Genomic DNA, 21,928 nt, shown 5'->3' with positions numbered 1-21,928 from the left:
AGATAACATATGGAATGTTAAAAAGGAAGTCTTGTGGGGCCAACTATGATGCTGATAATGGAACTCTCTTGAAAGGGTCCACAGAATGGCTCTGTTGAGTATTATTATGATGATGTTCTAAGAACATCAATAATTATGACTTATTCAGAATGAAATATGGCATTCCAGTTGACAGTTTTACAGTCTAGGATGGGCAGGTATGTATTATGATAAACCTTGCAATGATTGGTTCTTGTAAGACAAGAGAACTGTGTAAAAGTAACACCTGTTATGTATTCATCATGTATCTCTATTTTAAGCATAGTCTACCACACATTCTGATGGCACACAAGGTGAGAGACCATATCTGTGTGCAGAGGAAAAAGGAAACATAAACTCATTTTTTTTTATATTTTGATCATTTATGAGTGTCACAGTTGGCCTAATAATATTCAAATTACAATGAAAAGTCCATGACTGGGAAGTTAACATTTATTGCCACAAAAATAACTCAATTGATTCTCCAGGGTAAAGCAGGTTCCTCTTCTGCAGAGACCAATATGTCTACAAATTCCATAATGCAGTACATTATGCACACACATGATATGTATGATGAGCTCTGTGAAAGCAACCTCCGTGAAAGAGAAAAAACTCTGTCAGTAGAGACCCAGGCCAAACTCAAAGAGCTGGCTGGCCTGAAAAAGTTGGTGTTATCTTGCATTACTATTAAATCCACTAAAGAGCACTCATTATTCCTTAGATTAACCACTGTTGGCCTTTTCTGGCTTTATAGACAATATGAACTGAGTGGAGAGAGACATAAAGCGTCACTCGTCCAAAAGGAGGCTGATGAACTAAAGGACAAATGCAAGTGGGAGCAGGTGACAATCACATCCTTAACCTTTTTTCCCCTCATTATGTGACTTTGCCGCATGTGATAACTATAATGTTCAATCCAGTTAGTGTACTAGCAAATGTTTTTAAGTTACAAATGACCAGGCCATGATAATTAACTGACATTTGTAACTTGGATATTTCTAAGGGCCCTGATTTAAATGGGGGGCAAAGTGCAAACTCTAAAGTATAACTAAAGTTAATTTAACTAGGCAAAATCTATTAGCCTCTTAATTTAGGAACAAGAGCCTGCAATGCACAAACAACAGAGGAGCAACACAGTCCTCACATTTAGTTTATGCACGAGAGTGACGAGACACTTGCTCATTGAGTGACTGCACTTTGCCTGTCATTTAAATTAGGGCCCTATATATGTTTTTTGTTTGTCTGTTTGTTTGTTTTAGGATGACATTGAGATGTGTTTAGGGGGTCTTCAGATGTCCAGGAACAAAAGGAAGATTATTCTTCAGTGGAAGACTGGAGGCGAGGACATCAACAGATCTCCCAACCCCTTTATTGTCAAAAACTCAACTGCTGAGGTTCGATTAGATTTAGTTATTCATATTTTACTACTGTTATTACAAACAATGATCTCTCAGTTATAGTTTCAGCTTTTGTCAGATTTGTTATCTGTTGGTGGGAAACCTAGCCTGATATATCAGTAAATCAGCACTGTTGCTGCCTGTACGATTTTGCACAATTAAAATAGTTCCAGGTTATAATAACCAGTGCCATGGTGAAAAAAAAAAAGATCAAGAAGAAGCACTGACTTCACTTAAGTCTTAAGGATCTCAACTAATGAATGGGAACCTTTATAGCAGTTTAGAAGGGATTTTTTTTTTTATTAAACATGTTTAATAAAAAGCCAAAAGCCACTGCGAAAGGGAAAAAAGAAGAGATGCAAAGCCAGCATGGATTCTCCTCCCCATCCGTATGAAAAAGGAAAGATGGTTGTCTCTGCTGTTCTGGAGATCTGGAAGGCCTGTGCACTTGGACAGAGCCCAAATGATCTAGCCAAACTGCCAGCCCCCAGCCCCTCTGAATATTATTTGGAAATCCATGGACAGTATCTCAAGACCAGATTCTCTGATTGTTTTACTTTTAGCATGTCTTTAATCTTACATGGGAAACCCTTCAGAAGGTTTATCCAAAGCCAGAATTGCAGGCAGCTCAAAGTCAGACAGGATCTAACAGATGCAAGGACAAAATCATTAAGCAAGTCTTAAGGCAGTGTGGACTGCAAAAGATTAAGAAGCGAAATCAAAACATTCAGGAACGTTTAGAAGTAAGTATGGTTTATACAATTTTAAAAAGAGAGAAAGAACACTGGATATGATTTTATCTCTATTGCTACTATCTTATAATATTATATAGAAAGGAAAAGGGGTAATAATTGTTCTAATATGTTTTGAAAAACTCTAGGATGAACAACATTATTTTTCTCTGAGGGTGGCTGAGGAGGTCTTTCAGAACTTGATGAGGAAATCGGAGGAGACACTGAACAAGTTAAGATGTTTAAGGATCAGCCAATAAGTCAATAAACCTATTGACTTATCAGTTGTCTTATTTCTTCTTCTAACACTAGCCTTGGGGGCAGCCGTGGCCTTTAGCGCTTCGGACTTGTAACTGGAGGGTTGCCGGTTCGAACCCCGACCAGTAGGCACGACTGAAGTGTCCTTGAGCAAGGCACCTAATCCCTCACTGCTCCCCGAGCGCCGCTGTTGTTGCAGGCAGCTCACTGCGCCGGGATTAGTGTGTGCTTCACCTCACTGTGTGTTCACTGTGTGCTGAGTGTGTTTCACTAATTCACGAATTGGGATAAATGCAGAGACCAAATTCCCCTCACGGGATCAAAAGAGTATATATACTTATACTTATACTTATACTTATTATGACCGCCGCTTGCGTAGCTTGTTAGCGTATATAGCGGTCATATAGGGATTGTCAATTTTTTTTTATATTATTCACAACTTCCTGAATATTTGATCAACGATTCCTGGGACACCGAAACACTAGGGCACATGACAGTTGGTGGGCATGTAGCCCCATTAGACTTTTACAGGAAAATGTTGTTTAGTTCCCGGGGGCCACTTTGTAATTGGGATGATGGAGACAAATTGACAAGCGTGATTTATTTTTGAGAGAGAACGCGCAGGACTAGGCGGAGGTCATATTTTGTAAAGTTCCTGATCATCTAATGCTTGCTCTTTGGTATTATGACCAAAAGACAAAAGGAGGGTACATACCAGGGATGTAAGAAAATATTGTTGAATATCGCAATATTTTTGGCAATACTGTATCAATTTTCAAAAACATAATATCGATATTTTTTTTATTAATAGCAAGCACTTTATTTTGTTATTGACATAGGCAGAACTGTGCTGTGTAGTGTCCTGAATTGTTTGTCTAAAGCAAACTTTTTTTTTACCTTTCATGCATATGATACATCTTCTTTATATTTTTCTTTGAAGTTTTTCTAAACTTAGACTTTGAAAATCGCAATATATCGCCTTTCGCACAGTATTGAAATATATAGGCTAGTAATATATTGAATCATAACCCATCTATCGTGATATGTATGGTATCGCCAGATTCTTGCCAATACACAGCCTTAGGACAAACACAGCACACACACACACACACACACACACACACACACACTAGAAAAAAAACATCCGCAAGGCTTGGTCATTTTCAGGACTAGACCAGTGTTTCAGACCATCGGCCACTTAACCAATAAAAAAAAATCACGGACCACTTAGTTAAAAAAAAAAAAAAACAGTGGACCTACTTCAACAGTATGTTAGGTCTACTCATTGAACCACCTTGCTTATTGTCTTTGCACCTTGCTTATTGTGTCAGAGGATTCATATGATTTAAATTGGCTCCGCTGCGCGTTGGGGTTCTGTTCTCCCTGTCGGGACTTATTTTTTGATAATTACCGGCGGACAATACATTATCCCTTTACGTAGCTTACATAGGCAGTGTTGCAGAACTGTTTGGATTTACATACAAGTTGATTCAATATTGCAAACAACTCTAGTATATATTGTACCACGTCTGCCCACGGACCACTTGGGACGTCTGCTCGCTGACCACACTTTGAGAAACACTGGACTAGACTATTGCAATAATTGCTTGCAGATCCTTTGTGTGCGTGTCGTGACCATTGCAGATGGTTCTCTCCCAGCAAACACATACCCTTAAGGGAACTGTTCCCTAAAGGTTTTCTGAAGGTAGGAAATATTCTGGGAAGGTTCCCTAAAGGTATTACCTTCAGAGAACCTTTAGGGAACGTTCCTAATGTTTGCTGGGCTGGCACTGTAAAAAACAAAAATAAAAAATAAAATAAAAAAAACAACAACAACAAAACAAGACATATTTTCACGTTAATTGTGCCAAATGCATTATTCGTGACAGAATCCACAGTCTTGTTGGTCTTTTGTTGTCCTCTTGGTCTTCTCTGACAGCCACTGAAAATGCAAAAAGGTTTATACAAAAAAAAAAACCTGCTACTATGTTGGAGCCTAAATACATTGTCTTTGACAATATTTTGTACATCATAAACAAAAACTTAAATCATTCACTTTGAAATGGTCTGCATAATATTTTTAAGATCACCTGTCACAATAACAAAATATCCCAAAATGCACTTGACGCGCAGTGCACGAACGTCAGTTCCCATCCCCTCCCCCTAGCAACAGAGGCAAGATGGCGGCGCCCAGTAACGCAGATCAGTCTCCCGAAGTAACGATACCATTAAAGATCCCCAAAACTGAAGTTCCATCTCCAGAATCGGAAGACTTGAGTGACGGCAATCAATACCATTCCAACCCCTCCACGCCGAACAGATTTTCCCCTCTCAATGTTGGCAGCACGATTTCGGGGGGTGCAGGCCGGAGTGGATCGGCCTCTGCCTCAAACAGCTTCACCGCCTGCCGGGGTATGTCCTGGACCCCTTCGGAAACAAATGCCCTCATCGCTGTATGGGGGAATGAACGGTTAACGGAGGCACGGATGCAACAGCTTGAAGTTGCAGGGACTGTTTTCTCTGGCAAAGCACCAGGACCAGCAATGTACGAACGGGTATCAAGAGCTCTGTCAGAGCTCGGCTACGAAAGGACTCCCTCGCAATGTAGAGAGAGGATGAAGGTAAACTTGACGATTATACGAGTCTGCTTGAATAGCAGTTCTGCAGCATTGTCTATTTACTGTAGCCTACCATTATTTCAAGTTAAGATATGTAGCCTAACTGTTACCCCACGTGAAAAGTGATATTAAAGCAAATGTATCGGTCATAGGATAGGAAGACTAGCCTACAGTGGTCTTAAGTACTGCCAGAGGTGGTCTCCGTTTTGTGCAGTAGCCTAGGCCCTATTCACAACATCATCAGATTTGGAACTTTCTGATATCAGACCACCATGATGGGTGATTCAGAGGTGATTTAGCCTGTTGTTCTGGATTGATGTCCCATGCTCATCTGAGACACCTGTGGAAGAGTCTCTTGGCCATCATATTTTATCTGATGAAGTGTGGTGCAAATTTAGTACAGACTGACATCTTGAGATGAGTGAGAATATCTCTGCTTGTGTTTTCTGGTTTATGTCTTCTTGTAATTCTCTTCAGATCAAAGCAGAGGTGCAATTAAGGCAGCTGGTCGCAAATATGAAAACGTTTAGGCCTAGCAAGTTGTAGGACCTTAAAATATCTCCACCTGATCAAAGGCGCAAACCGAAATTCTTTTTGTCAAACATCAAATTGTACCTCATATTCCTTAATTCAAGTTTTTGTATTTTATGGATGGGAAAAGAGAAACACCTTAATTTTTAATCCTTTGTAGTCTCTCATCCACGCTTTTTGTAAATTGGCCATTTAAAACAAATGGCCTAAATAAAGCAAGTAATTTAATTTAATAAGACAACTGTTTGTGCCTGAGCAGACGTTGCGTCGCTGCTACAGCCGGGTGAAGGAGCACGGCATTGGGAAGAGGAAGAGTAGCTACTCCATCGAGCAGCTGGAGAAAGTGTTTGGTCAGGGTGGCTGGGACTCCCAGACGTGCCAGCCGGTGCTCATCAACAGCAGCGGCCTGTACCAGGAGATGGAGTCGGATGGCAGCACCATGGAGGACTACTCTCAGGAAGACTGGTGCAACCAGGAGCTGTCCTCCGCCTTCCAGGAGGGAGAGGTGGAGGCAGGTAAGGAGGGGGGTTTAACATTAAGCCTACAGCTGTTGGATGGTCTTTGCTTTTAGAGAGTAGAGTTTTTTTTTTTTTTTTGTAGAGTCTTCATAGTTCTCTAAATGTAGGTTCCCTCTTCTTATGCTGCTATAATTCCATCAATGCATTAGTATTTATTTAATTATTCAGTAAAGAAGATTGGTGAATAATATGTTATTATACTTAAATATTACCAATATGTTTGTATTTGTCTGGCTATTCTGGGCCTTGATTTAAAACAGGAAGCCCTATTGTTAGGACTGCCTTGTGGTAATGGTGGTGATTATCAGCTCTTTAGACATTTAGACATAACACAGTGGAATGAGGAAGGATAGGCATATTGGTTAGAGGACAAAATGGCGTACATTAATCAGAGATTACTGCTTGTGGGAGTGTGAGGCTTAACAAAAATGTTTAAATTCCTTTTTATGAGAATGTAACATGGTAATCATGAAAATATGCAATATTAAGAAATCATGAGCTGCAAATGCAAAGTTTTCTAACGTTTCAGTAACAAGAACCATGGAATTATGAGCTTATTCAGAGGTCATATTATTTTGTATTTCTGATGTTTGCCTGTGCCAGTATGTTTTAGTAATATTGCATCTTAGACTGGGCCCACAGAAAGCCCTGTGGAATAAAAAATGGAATGTTAGTAAGCTATAGAATAGGTTACTTCTGTAATGAATCAGGTTTGATGTGCACAAATCATAGGTGCTTGCCTCCGTAACTCAAAAATGACAAGCCATCTCAGATGACATCTGTTTAATCATTCACACAGGGCTCATGCTTCACCTTATGCTGGTTTACTGCAGAAACAGCGTGTGTCAGTCGTCCACATCCATATGTTTCAGGAAAGAATGTTATTTTAACTCAGTTCCCTGACACCCGAGGTTATTTTTTTATGATCTTTTCTGATGGTGTGTTTTAATGTAGACTATTGCTGCTTCAGTCAGTGCAGGTTCGACTTGCATGACAAGCACTGACTTACCATTGTTTTATTTTGCTTACTGGTAAAGCTCAATTAATAAATCCATGTAGTTGTATGCATAACATTTTACACTTGTCATGCAAAATAAGCCTGCAGTTTGTTAAATAAGCCTGATGTTTATTTTAACCATGTAAATGTTTAGGTAATGGAAAGATAACATATTTGTTATAACATATTAGTGTCATAAGGTCCACTGTGTGGTAATATTTTAAATATTGGCCAACTGTGGATGGAGTTATTACTGCCATCAAGAACACACACATGTATCAGTGATAGGAACTTTCGTAATGCCAGAAGTGGAGCAGTGGAAAGAGGCAGTGCATCCATTGTTGCTGCCACCAAATGTGCTCCAGAGGAGAGTTGAAAACCATTGTTTGCTTTTCCAGAGGAAGTCCCAGTGCCAAAGACCAGAGTGTTACAGCCACGGCCAGAGCCTACGGTACAGATGCAGTGAGTATCACATACACTGGAGTCATTTGTCTCCCACCATCATTTTTTTTTAAGTTTGTTATTCATTATCTGTTATCTGTTTATCTGTTGTCTTTGTATATGTGATGACATTGTTATTTCCTAGAGAAAGTGTGAAAACAGTATTTCATGCAGAAGTGATGTTTGACCCCATTGCACATGATGATGATAAATAAATAATAACTAGCACATAGTGGGGTGTGTTGTGCATGCACGTGTTGTTGCCAAATGTTGCTAAAGATAAAATGCCACACAGGAATAAATCTGATGGCAAATAAATACAGAAAATCAAAGAAAATAATATCAGGCCAGATTAATAAACAGACCTACAGTAGTATTAGCAACTTGACAGATGTATTTAAATACACAAACAAACTACAGAGCAACCAGTTTTGACCACTCATGGAACAGACAGAGCAGTTTCATTTAAAACTGAATCCATGAATCCAGTTATGCAAGGCGACCAAAATTGTGAGTGATGCAAGTCACCCCGCTCACAATCTGTTCGATCTACTGCCCTCTGGGAAGAGGTACAGAAGCCTGTGCTCCCGCACTACCAGACTCACCAACAGCTTCATACACCAAGCTGTAAGGATGCTGAACTCTCTCCCTCCTCTCCCCCCTCCACCCTCAGCTACATAACATCCTGGACATTGGACCCACAATGGCCGCGTGCACTACTCCACTTGCACACTTGCACACTTGTACACTTTACAACTTGTTGTTGTTGTCCTGAAAACACAACACATCTGCTGCTCTTACATAACTTGCACCACTATGTCACTTTCTTTCTTACTTAGGTCAAACAGAACTACACAAGCCTTTTATTGGCCTGACTTTGCACTAGTATTTTATTGACTGTCTATGCACAATTTTCAACCAAATTTTGCTGCTCTTATTTTTTTCATTATTATATGTGCCCTCTTATTTACTTACTTTTTTGTTTACTTGAATGTTATGTTTGTCTGTGGACTTAAATTGGTAAAATATGTCTTGTCTTCACCGTGGGATAGTGAGAAACGTAATTTCGATCTCTTTGTATGTCTGGAACATGTGAAGAAATTGACAATAAAGCTGACTTTGACTTTGACTTTGACTTTGACCAGTAAGGGGTGCTATAGAGAAGTGATTCCCCCTGAGAAATAACAATCCTCTGGTGGCGTGGTGATTATGGGAATGTTGACAATGAAAATTGTGATACAGCCTACTATATCCTACTGCTCTATATTTGATGAACTACATCTGTCACCATCCCATGTTAAAAAACAGACGCCTCCTTAGTTTTCTAGTAATAGTTTTGGGATCTTCAAGAAGATGAAATGGCGAGACACCAGAATCAGATTGTATGAGAGATGGAGGTCTCGTTGGGGGGTCTCTGACATCTCTTCTCTCCCTGGCTTTGGCAGGCGTCAGGAGGTGATGCAGAATGTGGTGCGCATCCTGGAGTCGGTGGACATCAAGTGGGAGCATTTCCAGACGTGGACGGACTTCTCACGGCTGCACCTGTCCAACAAGCTGGCCATCTTCGGCGTGGGCTACAACACGCGCTGGCGCGAGGACATCCGCTACCACTACGCCGAGATCAGCTCGCAGGTGCCGCTGGGCAAACGCCTGCGTGAGTACTTCAACCCCGAGAAGGCCGAGGGCCGCGTCGTCATGACCAAGGTGCAGAAGATGAACTGGAAGAACGTCTACTACAAGTTCCTGGACATCACCATCAGTGAGGCTCGTTGCCTGGAGCTGCACATGGAGGTGGACTGGATCCCCATTGCACAGTCCAGGGCGGCCGGCTGCAGCAATGGCTCCCAGTACTTACTGCCAGGGGGCATCCCCAAAACCTACGGACTCTACGCCATCGGCTACGAGGAGGTCGTTGGCCAGCTGGCGTCTTCTGGCATGGGAGACGGCAGTGACGGCATGTCCCTGTCTCAGGAGAGTCGGGGGGCCACAGACGAGATGAGTCAGTCTCAGTCGGAGGAGCCCGAGGAAAGGACCGAGTCCAAAATCACGTACTGCTACCTCGGCATTGCGGAGGAGAAGACCCTCCAGCAGTGCCTCTTTCAGCACTTTCAGACTGCCGGGAAGCACCACAGCAGGGGAGAACCCTCTGCCATCAACCGCTTCCTACAGGCCAACTCCAGCGGCACCTCCAAGCCAGAGGGGTCGCCCAGCTCCGGCATCTACATCAAATTCATTGAGGTGGAGTTGGACTTTCTCTCTGCAGGCTCTTTGGTGGAATGTTTGGAGATAGCTGTCGGCTACCCCTTAAAGTATAACAAAAAAGAGACATTGTAACTTAAGAAACACATTCTACGGGACACATGAACGTTGTGTTTAAAGAGTGCCATCTGGCCATTGAGTGTTTTTTTTCCCTCATAATGCAGTATATATATATATATATATATATATATATATATATACCACTCACAAACATTCAACAATTAAACTTCTAGTAACTGTTTATTGTTTAATGTTTGTGCTTGTTTTTATTGTTACATGCATTTTTATTTGTTACATGCATTTGTAAAGAAGCTTACGAAAGAAAAACACCCAGTGGTCAGAAATGCCTTTATATATACATTTCATTGGACCTAAAACTTTTGTGCAGTACTGTAGGTATATTTTTTTTCAACTGACTCAAGGATGTACTTGACAAGGGCAAGAAGTATGAAATGTAATTTCCACAGAGCTGGTGTCCTCTCTTTTTCCTTGTATATTTGTTTTATTTTGGTTTATTTATTATTTTCTTTTGTTTTCATTTGTTTTTGTTCATTTTAATTGTGGCCTATGCTGATCGAACACTTTGCCTTTTTTCTGTTAGGGCTAAGCTACACCAGGCACGTAATTGAAGCGTTCCGTTCGTGTTGCGATTGCTGCAACAATTAGCTTCCACTTTAATCAATGTAAGTAGCTACACCAGACGTGATAGCGGCGTGTACGTTCGAAAAAAAATAGAATATTCGTCTAAAATGGATTTTACACGTTGCGAATGGAACGCTTCAGTTACGCGCCTGGTGTAGCTTCCCTGTTGCCTGTTCCCTGTTCCCTGTAGTGTGGCTAGAGGGAAACACAGTTTGCCTTTGTTTTCTTTTCCTTTAAGACAGAGAGAAACACCTATTCACCACTGAAGACATGGAGAGAGTATAAATTAATATACATTAAATATAAAAAGGAATTCTATTGAATATATATTTAAGACTATATATTAATGTTGTTCAGTGTAAGCATTCCAGCATTTCCAAAACATGACATACATTTTTTACATTTGCGTTGTCATGAATATTGAAGTGTGTGTGAGTGACAGAGAATGTGAACATGTGAGTGTATGTTTGTTAGGTGTGTGTACGGTATACACACAAAAAATGTTTTGATATTTGTTAACAGACAGTGTCTTTGTGTATTGTTCCCAGGTCACAGTCCTGTATGTTTACAATTTTTCTTTTTTTGGGGGGGTGAGGGTTGGGGAGGATACTGGGCGGTCCTTAAATAAATGGGGCAGTGAAGGTTTATCTGACATGATGACACGGGTTGCCCTTGATATAAGTATTCTGAACGGGTACAACAAACTTGTCAGTATTGTTTCAACATGTCAAATAAATGTTCTTATTTCTCACTACGAATGAATATGCACCAACAATTTAGGATTTTGCCACTATGGAGGTAATTTGTCTAAGCATGTGGAGTACTGTTGCGGTTAAACCAAGGTGAAGGAAAGACCAGATCTGTCAATGTCACTTTGCCTTTAGGCTGTCCAAAGGGGTCCAAAAAGTGTTTATGACCAGACACAGAATGACAAATCAATAGAGTGCCTTCGAGTGGACCTGTAACTAAGACATAATAGCACCTGATGGTCCGTTTAAACACAAAAAGTAGTTGACACATTTAAGGTTACATATTATGAACATTTTACTTTTTCAGTGTTTTTACATATACGGACTATCAATGCAAAAACACCAAAATAACAAAACCCAGTCGTTTCTTTATGGGCTGCCTTGGTCTGGAAATATCAATTCGTGAGACGTGAATGAGCTATTCAGAACTCATCTCTTAATGACCTCCAAAAGGAAGCTTCGTCAGTTTTACCTGTGTGGACCAAATCTACTCCTGACTGAAGAACAATGTGTGAAAGTTTGCTTTTATCCCACAATCGCGGGACCTATTACCAAATTAAGGACGCCATTATGCAATATGTTCCGGTTTGTAAAGGAACAGGCACACAAATGGGGCGCTCTGAACAGGGCTCCTCAGACAGGGTGGCTAATGTGTTGTGGTTCTTCCTTTTGGTATTTTGACCAAAGTACGAATTATATTTCATTAAGACCTCAAGAAACTATTGAACATTGTGGGAAAAGGGGGAAAATATGTGACCTTTAACAAAAAACACTGTCAACAGAACAAAAACAAAATGCTACAATACAGAAAAGGGGAATTTACTGTAGTTTCTGTAGATCTGAAAACATCTGTATAACGCCAATGACAAAAAAAAAGGCACATGCAATTGTTAATTGAGCAAAAAGAAAGTATAGACTTGACACTAAATTTTCTGTTGTGAATTACATTGTGGACGATGTGGTTAACCAGCAGATGTCGCTAGAGAGCTATGAGGTCAGAGTAAGGTTAAAATGCTTATTCCTTTTTTATACATTTTGATTGTTAATGGTCATTTTTTATACTGCTTAAACGAAAACATTGAATATTGTTAAATATATATACAGCTCTGGAAAGCTGGAAAATCAAGAGACCACGGCACATTTTTCTGATATCATCCTATTTTTGCTGAGTGACATTCGAATGAGTTGACGGTCATATTCAAAATTAAGAGACCACTGCAAATTTGAATATGACCATCATAGGATAACATCAGAAAAATGTGCAGTGGTCTCTTGATTTTTTTACAGAACTGTAGGCTACACAGTATTGGGTTCCACACAGTATGATACAGTGTAGATGAGAAATCTTCAACTGTTTGATTTTAATAATATTATGGCAATTTGGTAGGCTTTCAACATACAATACAAAAGTATTATTGCAAAGCCTCATTCCCAGTTCTTTACATGCTATAGGCCTAAACTCAATAATAGCCTATTGTATAATAGCCCGACAGTTTTATAATTATAATTGTATTTATTATTGATCATTATTATGCTTAAAAACAAGTATTGGCTACTGCTCAAAAAAATTAAGGGAACACTTCAATCATACACTGGATCGGTACTCTGACACTGTTTGGTTCTGAGCACAAGTAAAACTTTTGAGGCAAGTGTTTTATTTTGCAAGAACTGTCAGACATTCTGTGAATGTAGTTTGAGAATGGAGAAAAGGGTGGAAGGTTTCAAAAAATGTGTTTTAACAATTGTGGAAAACCTAAGTGTTCCCTTAATTTTTTTGAGCAGTACTCTTAATGTTATCTTAGCTCTAAAAAAAATGTTTACATGCAGGTTTAGGTGGAGAAATCAACCCTCTCTGACCAGAAAGCAAGAACTGCTGATCGTGCCTCGTGTTATTTTGAACATCCACCGAGAGAGATAAATTATTTAGATCTCGCGTCTAATTTCTTACTAACTGTGACATATGAGGTGAGTGCCTCTGTGTTGGCTCAGGCAAGTTTCAGGCTCAGTCCTCTGCAGCTTAAAGCTCTTTCAGTAATGACTAACTGTTCAGGAGGACTTCATGTAGGGCCTATTTATTTTGTTACCATTTTTAAAAACAGTCATAAAGATTGTGATATAGGGTAGCCTAAAACTAATGGCATTCTGGTCATAGACTTCTGTTTTCAATGTTGTGAAGGTCCATGGTTTGGGATTTATTAAAGTAGTTAACAGTAGTGTTGTGCTTTTATGCAATAGAAGACCAGGTGAGGTTTTTGACTTAATTTCACATTTGCTGAGTAAATACAATTTAGGTCTACCTGTGCTCAGCAGGATATTTCTGAGCAGTGGAGCTCAAAGGCTTCCATAGATAACAGCTCTTTTTTCCCCAGTTTCTAAATTCTACAAAGCTCTTTCGAAGACAGAGCCTAGCGTGATCTGTGCTGTTATGGAGTCAGTGTTGGCGTAATCCAAGATTGTGTTTTGCAAATGCACACTAATACAAGAACCAAGGGTGTAATCACAGACGTAAGCCCTATGCACCTCTTATAATCGAGCAGTCCTGCCGCATTTCCTTCAACCACATTGCCATGGTAACCCGGCCAGCACTGGGGAGACAGAAGCGGGTAGGTGTTCAGCTCTGGGGGGGCTGTCCTGTCCAGTATCACCAACCTGGGCCCCGCTTGAGTCGCTGTGTGTCCTGGAGCACTCTAGCCTACGACCAGGCGCCCCTGCCTGTTCCCTTGCATTAACCATAGAAGACATGCAATGAAATATGAGGGCTTACCCATGCAAATGCAAAGCCTGGTGAAACTACCCTCCCTACCTGACCCATCCACAGCTCTAGGGTGGTCTGCCTGTCTGTCTGACTGACAGTGAAAAACAAAAAAGAATCAATCAAATGTATGCAGAATTAATGTTATGGGAATCCACTGTCTGTAACTTTCCACCCAGTTTTGAGCAAGACAAAAACAAAACAATATAGAGTAGGCCGAGAACAGTTAGTAGGCCATTGGTAGGCAACAGTTGTTGAATGCTTTTTGCATTATCACATAAAAACTACTGAAAACATTTTTCATATGTCTTGTTTGTCTAAGTGATCAATTATAAGCAGTTAACACAATTAACTCATTAAATACAAGGAGCATTTTTTCCAAATTCACATGATACCCGAAGCAGCACCTTGGGACAGCTGAGACTCACTCACCCATAATGCTGGACAGCTACCTCACAGTGAGGCTACATTTAATGTGTCTTATCTGTGCATCTGTTGCAACTGTAGGCCTACTTAGTCTACACTCAAAATGTCTGGTAAAAGCCCTTTGGAATGCCAGACCTTAACAGTGAAAGGCCATCAATCCACTGATTATGTTATAGTAAAAACTGTTGCAATAAAAGTTGGTTTTGGTTTTAAGTTTGATGATGAGACAGAAGGTGATAAAATGGATAGCCTGCAGCTGTGTGGCTATTTCCTATTAGCCTATTGCAGACAGTACAGCAGAATCACAGAATCATAATCATCATAATCAGCTTTTTTGACAGCCAGGTCCTATTTCTAATTGTCCAGGATGGCCATTTACTTGATTATATTGATTGTGGAATAACAACGTAGCCTACTTCTAGGGTTGAGAGGGGGAATTGTTTCACTACAGAAACCCTGTTCACTGACACGTCGAAGAACAGGGGGCGTATCCCAACAGGCACAGGTGAACCTCCGAGCTTCGGAGACACTCCGGAGACAGTGCGCTCTCTGTATACGGATATGGCTCATAATGACATCTTTGCCATTTTTACATTTTGACTGAGGCAACGAGCTGTTCCTAAGGGAAGCTCAGTGGTAGGCTGTTGGACACTGTGAAGGAAACGGATGGGAATGCATCTGTTTGAATGAGCAGTCAGTTTTCTTTGAGTCTGTTCATTTAACTCACGTTTATGCTTATGGGTGTTTGAGAACTGGATGATAACTGTTCCAGATGATTTTGCACTCGGACTTCACGGCTTAGACCCATGCTGACAACCTCATCGTATGTCTTTCGCTGTCGTGATTGTAGGAAATACTTGAAAGATCTAAACTGCTTCGCCCAAGGCAAATTGGTCTCCGGTGATAACAGGGAATACTTCAGACGACCGCTTTCAGTAATAAGGCTGTGAAGCGAGTGCACCGCACTCTTGACGCCAACCGTGCGATGGAGACTTCCAGGAAACTTGGCACCTTGATCTCATTGTCCTTTCTGTGTTTTCTCTCAGGTATGTCCACCTCAGTCGTTGAACATAACATTTACTTGTTTTACGTGTGCATGATGGCTTGGTTATTTATCGGCTATATGGTTTAATATGTGATGGTTCATGTGAGTCTGTCGTTCAGTTCCAATCCTTTAGCTTACATAAAAGAGGTAAACAGTACTTTGAGGTACTGTTACTGCAAAATGACTTTTCTCCAAAGGCAATGCGAATGTTACAATTGTCTTGTACAAGATTAGTTACAGCGGCTTTAACATGGGGATTTAAAGTTGAAACACCTGTTCTTTTTTCGCATTCCCCCCTCTTTTAAAAAATACTCTTGACGTCAAAAGAAAAAAACTAAACCATTCCTATTGCAAAACTCAGGTGAAATGGGACACTGTTCTGAACAACATAAAAGTTTTAGGTTTAAAAATCGATTTGGTCGGGAGCGTAGGCTAAAGCCATTCCACTGCAATTGTTTTGTGATTAGCTAGCCTAATACTCGCGCGCACATCGTTTTCGGTCATATGTTGAAAGGATTCAGAAAAAAACACAACCTCACACACCAGTAATGAGTGACAGAGTTCAATAACATTCTTACAAACCACTTGTAAACCCCTTCATTTTAATCAGCAAGTTTTCCAGTAGTTCTGTGTGAACTACACTAGCCCCCATGAGCTCTGTATTTCCAAAACAGTCCTCCTGGAATCTTAGGCTGCCGCCAAAGAGGTAGAGGGCACAGTGTGTGGCCAGGTATGGTGGAGTGGTCCCGCAGTCTCTCATTATCTGCTTTTAAGTGTGACTAGATCCCTCAATTCTTGGCATTCCTCTTCCATAACTACAAATAGATTTTAATGAAGGAAAACTTTACAGCTGCAGAACAGATAGGCTACAGGACAAACGCACTGGGCGAACACACATCTCTCCTTTCGGAAAATAGCAGTAGGCTATATCCTGCCAACTATGCCACTTTGTGACAAGGGATAGGGCATCAATCTGTGAAAGATCTGACTACACCATCCTGGGAATTTCTCCCAGGGAAATATTTACCTCAAACCAGTACAGACAACCCAAAATGCATTCAGGTTCATTAAGAAGCAGGGAATGTGATTCCATCCATCCCCCACCCAAGAGCTGTAATACCAAATAGTAAGAATACAGAGAGTGATCAATCACCAGTTCACATATAAATGAGGGAAGGACAGGGGTAATGGTCAGAGCCAAGGCTTAAGGCTGAGAGGCTGGCTAGTTAAGGAAGAGAGGTATGGGAGTGTCTGGTTGGGCCAGGGTGGACACTGCCCACCCAGAAAAAAAGCTTTAGATGGCCAGAGGAATCTTCAGTCGATCAAAAATATGAGAAATGACCATATTCATAATATCAGTTATGCATAATACAGGTTAAGTAAGTTACCAAACTGACCACATTTAATCAGGGAAGAACGATGCAACTCTCTCTCTGTCTCTCATGACAGAAACAAGAGTATCACACAAGAAATGCAAACTGAATTAACATACATCACATACATTCAGTTAAGGTCACCACACTAAAATGGACGAATAACGGTTAGCATCTAGCAGAGATAGCTAGTAGGCAAATAAAGAAATGAGGGGAGTAACTGTTATAAACAGACAAAGCGATTAGGCAAAGGCAGTTATGGGTGATGCCATCTAGACCAAGCCAAATAGAAGCAGTTAAGAACAGGCAGAGCACTTATGACCAAACCAGGCCAGGTAAGGAGGTTAGGCAAAGTTATCGATGTGCAAAGCAGCAATGTTCTTGGGATGTGAACCAGAGTAGCAGCCATGTCATAATTCCTTTTCTCATCTCACAACTGCCTCATCTACCTGACACAGGAACAGTCCAGCGATGTGGTCAGTAAATAGCCACTAATACAGCATAATATGGGCTGGTTTCACATGGTTTCCTGGTTTCCTAAACTATGTATATAGTTGATTTATGGGTGTTGATGCATGGGAGCAGGATAGTCTCCTGGGGCCAAATGTGTCACTTCATCATGAGCGCACTCATGAGCAGACTACTTGTTGACGGTTTGGTAGACCAGTGGATGCTAAATCATTACTGACAAGACTAAGCACCCACACGTTTAACATCAGTCTTGACAAGACCACCATTGCATCACCGTACCTTACTTTGTGCTACATTATTAAATCTTTACACTTACCCCCTAGGTACCCCCCCCCCCCCCCCCCCCCTATTTTGAGTTTTTGCTTGAAATTGCACAATGTAAAGCACTATACAGATTGTACATGAAAAATGTTCCCATACTGTATATGGATTCCCAAGAGTTCAAGTTTTCAAATGGTGTATATAATATTACTATGCTACATAGCAATATGGTGCATATAATTGATTTAGAATGTTGGGGGGAGGTGGGGGCACTGCAATTTGCCCCGCCTGCGGGACACCCTCAGTGTAAATTAAGAGGCCTGGGATTGGCTTTGCAAAGTTCAGTTCAGTTCAATTTCTGGTTGTTTCCACATCATGTGTAACACAAGTCTGTCTTCTGTGAGACTTGACAGTGAGTAGTGTCACCATGTGCTTTGTGAAGGTGAGAGCCACAGACACAGAGACCACAGTCATGTGATGTCATTCCACAAGTCTAAATCCAATTCAATCCATTTTTTTTATCAAATTCATGAATCTCTCCTGATGGTACTCTGGCTGTTCTGTGTGTGTTCTCCTGCATGCATAGACCTGGCTCTGTAAATTTGAATAATAATAATAAAAACAAATCCTCATCCAATCAACACGTTGCTTCAGGGGCATGTGTAACGGTGGCTAGCTGGTCCGTAGCTGTGCGCAGTATGTTCGTTGGTAAGCCTCCCTCCCGACGCCTTAAGAGTGGTGCTGGGAAGAAAGCTAGGAGCCTGGGCTTTTAGCCCGATTGCTAGCATGCTCAACTTCCGATCCGTGGTGCTGTTGTTTGCGGGTTCGAGTCAGTTCATTTTCAGTATATTTTTGATACAGCCTGTAAGTACCACTAGCGTAACATTCACTGACAATATTGCTGATGCTCAATACATACATATGCAGGAGTAGTATTTTGAAAAGGTGTGAAATGATTTTTGACGTTAATAAATTCAACTGATACATGGTCCGCCTTTGAATTTGAAAGATGATCTGCACGTAAAAATAGACATCTGTTGATTACTGTTTAAGACTAAGATTTGGTACACATCTGTATTGAACTTAACATCCCATACCTAATCACTTCGGTACAAATATGTGTTCCTTTACATCCTATGCTTCTATCCTAAGTGACTTACAGAGACCAGTTGCTACAATGCGGGGTGCCTTGCTTTTAGTTACCTGGCTCAAAGTTACCTCCTAGACCTAGAGAAGAGAGATGCTCAACACCAACACGAAGATCACAACAGATTTGGACACACATAGTGCGCACTGTAGTGCTTCCTTGGCCTAATTATTTGTAATGACAAGCTACTAATTGACCTGATAGAAACTTAAAAAAGCCATGTTTGAATGTATAGGTCTTAGGAGATGTACTAAAGTCAGAAGGCAAGCCAAAAATGGAAAAAAGAGGTTTGAATGGTTAAAACAGTGAGAACAGCTATTGTTAACATTAAAATTACATTAATATCTTACCTACCTTCTTTACTGAAGAACTAAGGAAAGTAGTGACATATTCTAAGACCAGTAAAAGTACCTAGCTGATGTTAACTGCAGTCCCCCTCTCAAGCAGTCATTGAATGAAGACAACCTGCCATGGAGGACTAGCTGTCTCCACAACACATCAATGAGATGCACAGTTAGGTTATCATGTATAGGTTATCATGTTTCTGTTTAAACACGGCTTAGGTCATAATTAGCATATTTATAATTCATAAGCTCATGCTGTTTCTATATATAATTAGTACACATGTGTTATGTTTAAACTCCCAGTTCTCCCAATTAAGGCTTGTGTCGGAGCATGGTGTCCCTTATTAAAAGATGACCTGTTCATCGTACCTGCAAGAATGCCTCTTCTCTGCATATTAAAGCTCACGTGTGTAGTACTGTGTGTACTAAAACACAGTCAGATGTGTGTGTCAGTCATCAACGGCTTGAGTGGATTACTGTGCGAGTGTGTCTGAGAAGTGGGGTTGTGTGGTATTTTTGTGCACTGCCTCGTCTGTCCCACCTGTGCTAGCAGGGTTGTATTGGCTTGACCATGTTAAATATTTGTACTCTCTCTCTTTCTCTCTCTCTCTCTTTCTCTCTCTCTCTCTCTCTCTCTTTGTGTGCGTGGGTGCACACACACTCAGACACACACCACACTTGTTCAGTCCTTCTGGGCAATGATTCACATGGCATAGTTTTTGTTTATTTAAGTTGTTTGTACACAACTCTATGACTCAGTTTTTACTTTGTGTGTGTGTGTGTGTGTGTGCGTGCGTGCATGTGTGTTTGTGTCTGTGTTGTATCGGGGACACTAATGCCTACCTTTGTACATATTTATATAGGCATACAAATGTTTTTATTTTATACTTTTGTTTTTACAAAATGGACAACATAGTTGAAGCAATGCCACAGATGGGATACTTTGTGGTACTGATGTATGGAGCCCTAGAGGGGTCATTGCAAGATATTTCTTTCTGTATATCCAGAAAACGTGCGCTCATTTTGCTAAATTGTGTGCTCTTTTTACTAAATCGGGTGCACGTTTTACTAATAGTACAGTACGCTGTGTTTGGAAAATGGGCTCTTGCTAGATTTTTCTGTAAAAATTGTTTTTTTTTTTGCATATTTTGCTAATATAGAGTCTAAGGAACAAGATTTTTTTTGTCTTCAAATTTTCACGATCCATCTTTGTGTGTTTTTATCTGTATTTTTTCAAATAAGCGATTATATCTAGTCCGAAAAGTGATTTTCACATTTTCTTCTAATTTTTTGACAATTAATTCCACTTTTTGCACACAAAACCCACAGATAATGTAGAAAGGTTGTTGGTTCTAAAACAATACCCATAGTTTTCAAACTTTGAGTGTCTGAAAAGTGTAAAAACACCTCCTCCCATGTTGCCTATGTCAAAAACGATTTCTTAATCTTTGCTTTTCTTGATGCTTTCCTTGACCTGCCATGTCATTCTATTGTCTACCTTAAGAGAAATTTGTCTTGGAAATAATCTATAATAGTACAGGCAACACAGTACACCACTAGGTGTCATAGGCATGGGTAGTTAAGTAGCAGTAGGCAAAATTAACAAACAAAAGAATATAAGGTACAAACAAACAGACAAACCATGGATATAAGTTACAAACAAACAAACAGACAGACAAACCACGGATGGCCCTCTCACAGCCTGAACTAATACAACAAACAAATAACTCAAGGGAAAACATTGGTCAGACACCAAACCATGTGCATTTGCTCTCTTTAATCTGGTACGCCCTCCAAATGAGCCTGGGACAGTTGGTCAAGGCTAAAGTTAACACCATCTTGGTCACTGTGATGCTAAGCACTAGTCCTGGTGTGGACTATGACTACCCTCAATGAGTCTCCAACTACAGGGCTACTGAGGCCTGGCTCCCTCCCGATATCCCCATGAGGCTGTGGAGCAGCCAGTGCTGGTAGGCTGGATGAATCTTGACTGGTGGGAACAGGTTTAAGCTCGGAGCGATGCATGGATGCATGGTCTTAAGGGGGCCCTCCTCCCCATACAGCCTGATCTTATAGTGTGTGCCAATTCCATCCAGATACTCCACAATTTCATACTTGGTGGACACCCACGTATCCTGGATTTTGTGGCGACCGTGAAAATGGTTCTTGCAAAAGAGTGTACATGTACATTACATTTAGCAGACACTTCTTGACCAAAGTCACTTACATACTGTATATCAGCTATATTACAAGGGATCACATTGTCCCCGGAGCAACTTGGGGTTAAGTGCCTTGCTCAAGGGCATAACAGTGGAAGCCGGGAATTGAAGCGACAACTTTCAGGCTACTGCACGCTAGCTCAGCTCCTTAACCACTACACTACCACTGCCCACTAGAAAAAGACTAGAGTGCCAGGTGGTAATATGGGTACGGTGTCAGGACCACCATGCCTATGATATGCCGCAGCCTCTTCTAAGTGTCTCCTAGCACTAGCATAGACAGAAGTCAGGTACTCTTGATGTTACACCACCCAATCAGTCGGTGGACTGTTCCAGTGGTCACCTCCAGTATTTCCAAGTAACTGTGACTTCTGACCGAACATCAGCTCGTATGGAGAGTGCTGTGTGGACTGGTACATGGTGGTATTATAGGTGAACAGGAGCTGAGGGAGCAACTGGGGCCATTTACGCTTCTTTTCAGGGGGTAAGGTCCTGAGCAAGTCATGAAGTGTCCTGTTGAAACATTCACATTGACCATTCTCCTCTGGATGATAAGTGGTGGTTCTACTCTTTGTTATGCTGTAGATGTCACACAGGTGCTTCAACAGCTCCCCCTCAAAGCTGTGCCCCTGATCAGAGTGGATTCTCCGTAGCACGCCATACACATAGAACCATCTCTCAGTTAGAATCTTAGCTACGGTGGAAGCTCTCTGATCAGGGGTGGGAAAGGC

General features: G+C 40.9%; 3 protein-coding genes across 7 annotated transcripts in view; all 3 read left to right on the top strand.

Moving 5' to 3' along the window:
* The first annotated feature begins 118 nt into the window (after positions 1–118).
* On the top strand, positions 119–2,427 carry LOC121709463. Of its 5 annotated transcripts, XM_042092872.1 has the most exons (6): positions 304–332; positions 507–682; positions 773–860; positions 1,278–1,412; positions 1,979–2,158; positions 2,296–2,427. In XM_042092872.1, the coding sequence occupies exons 1-6, from the start codon at positions 321–323 to the stop codon at positions 2,404–2,406; spliced, it is 702 nt and encodes a 233-aa protein (XP_041948806.1). In that variant the 5' UTR covers positions 304–320; the 3' UTR covers positions 2,407–2,427. The 5 variants fall into 5 exon arrangements, with proteins under 5 accessions (XP_041948808.1, XP_041948809.1, XP_041948807.1 ...); XM_042092874.1 differs by lacking the exons at positions 304–332; positions 507–682 and adding an exon at positions 119–197; XM_042092875.1 differs by lacking the exons at positions 304–332; positions 507–682 and adding an exon at positions 183–197 and having other exon boundaries at positions 740–860.
* Positions 2,428–4,536: 2,109 nt separating this feature from the next.
* On the top strand, positions 4,537–11,164 carry LOC121709111 (myb/SANT-like DNA-binding domain-containing protein 2). Its single transcript, XM_042092186.1, has 4 exons — positions 4,537–5,025; positions 5,813–6,068; positions 7,467–7,530; positions 8,955–11,164. The coding sequence occupies exons 1-4, from the start codon at positions 4,585–4,587 to the stop codon at positions 9,841–9,843; spliced, it is 1,650 nt and encodes a 549-aa protein (XP_041948120.1). The 5' UTR covers positions 4,537–4,584; the 3' UTR covers positions 9,844–11,164.
* Positions 11,165–14,838: 3,674 nt separating this feature from the next.
* Positions 14,839–21,928, top strand: part of esama (endothelial cell adhesion molecule a) — a 45,951-nt gene continuing 38,861 nt past the window's right edge. The window contains exon 1 of the mRNA XM_042092187.1: positions 14,839–15,383. Coding sequence (XP_041948121.1) covers positions 15,323–15,383 — 61 coding nt within the window. The 5' untranslated portion in view covers positions 14,839–15,322. The remainder of the gene's footprint in view (positions 15,384–21,928) is intronic.

The sequence above is a fragment of the Alosa sapidissima genome, chromosome 5, assembly GCF_018492685.1.
Source record: "Alosa sapidissima isolate fAloSap1 chromosome 5, fAloSap1.pri, whole genome shotgun sequence".
In the NCBI taxonomy this organism is placed as follows: Eukaryota; Metazoa; Chordata; class Actinopteri; order Clupeiformes; family Clupeidae; genus Alosa; species Alosa sapidissima.
The sequence above is the reverse complement of the archived record's forward strand: the minus strand, read 5'-3'. Positions and strand labels throughout refer to the sequence as shown.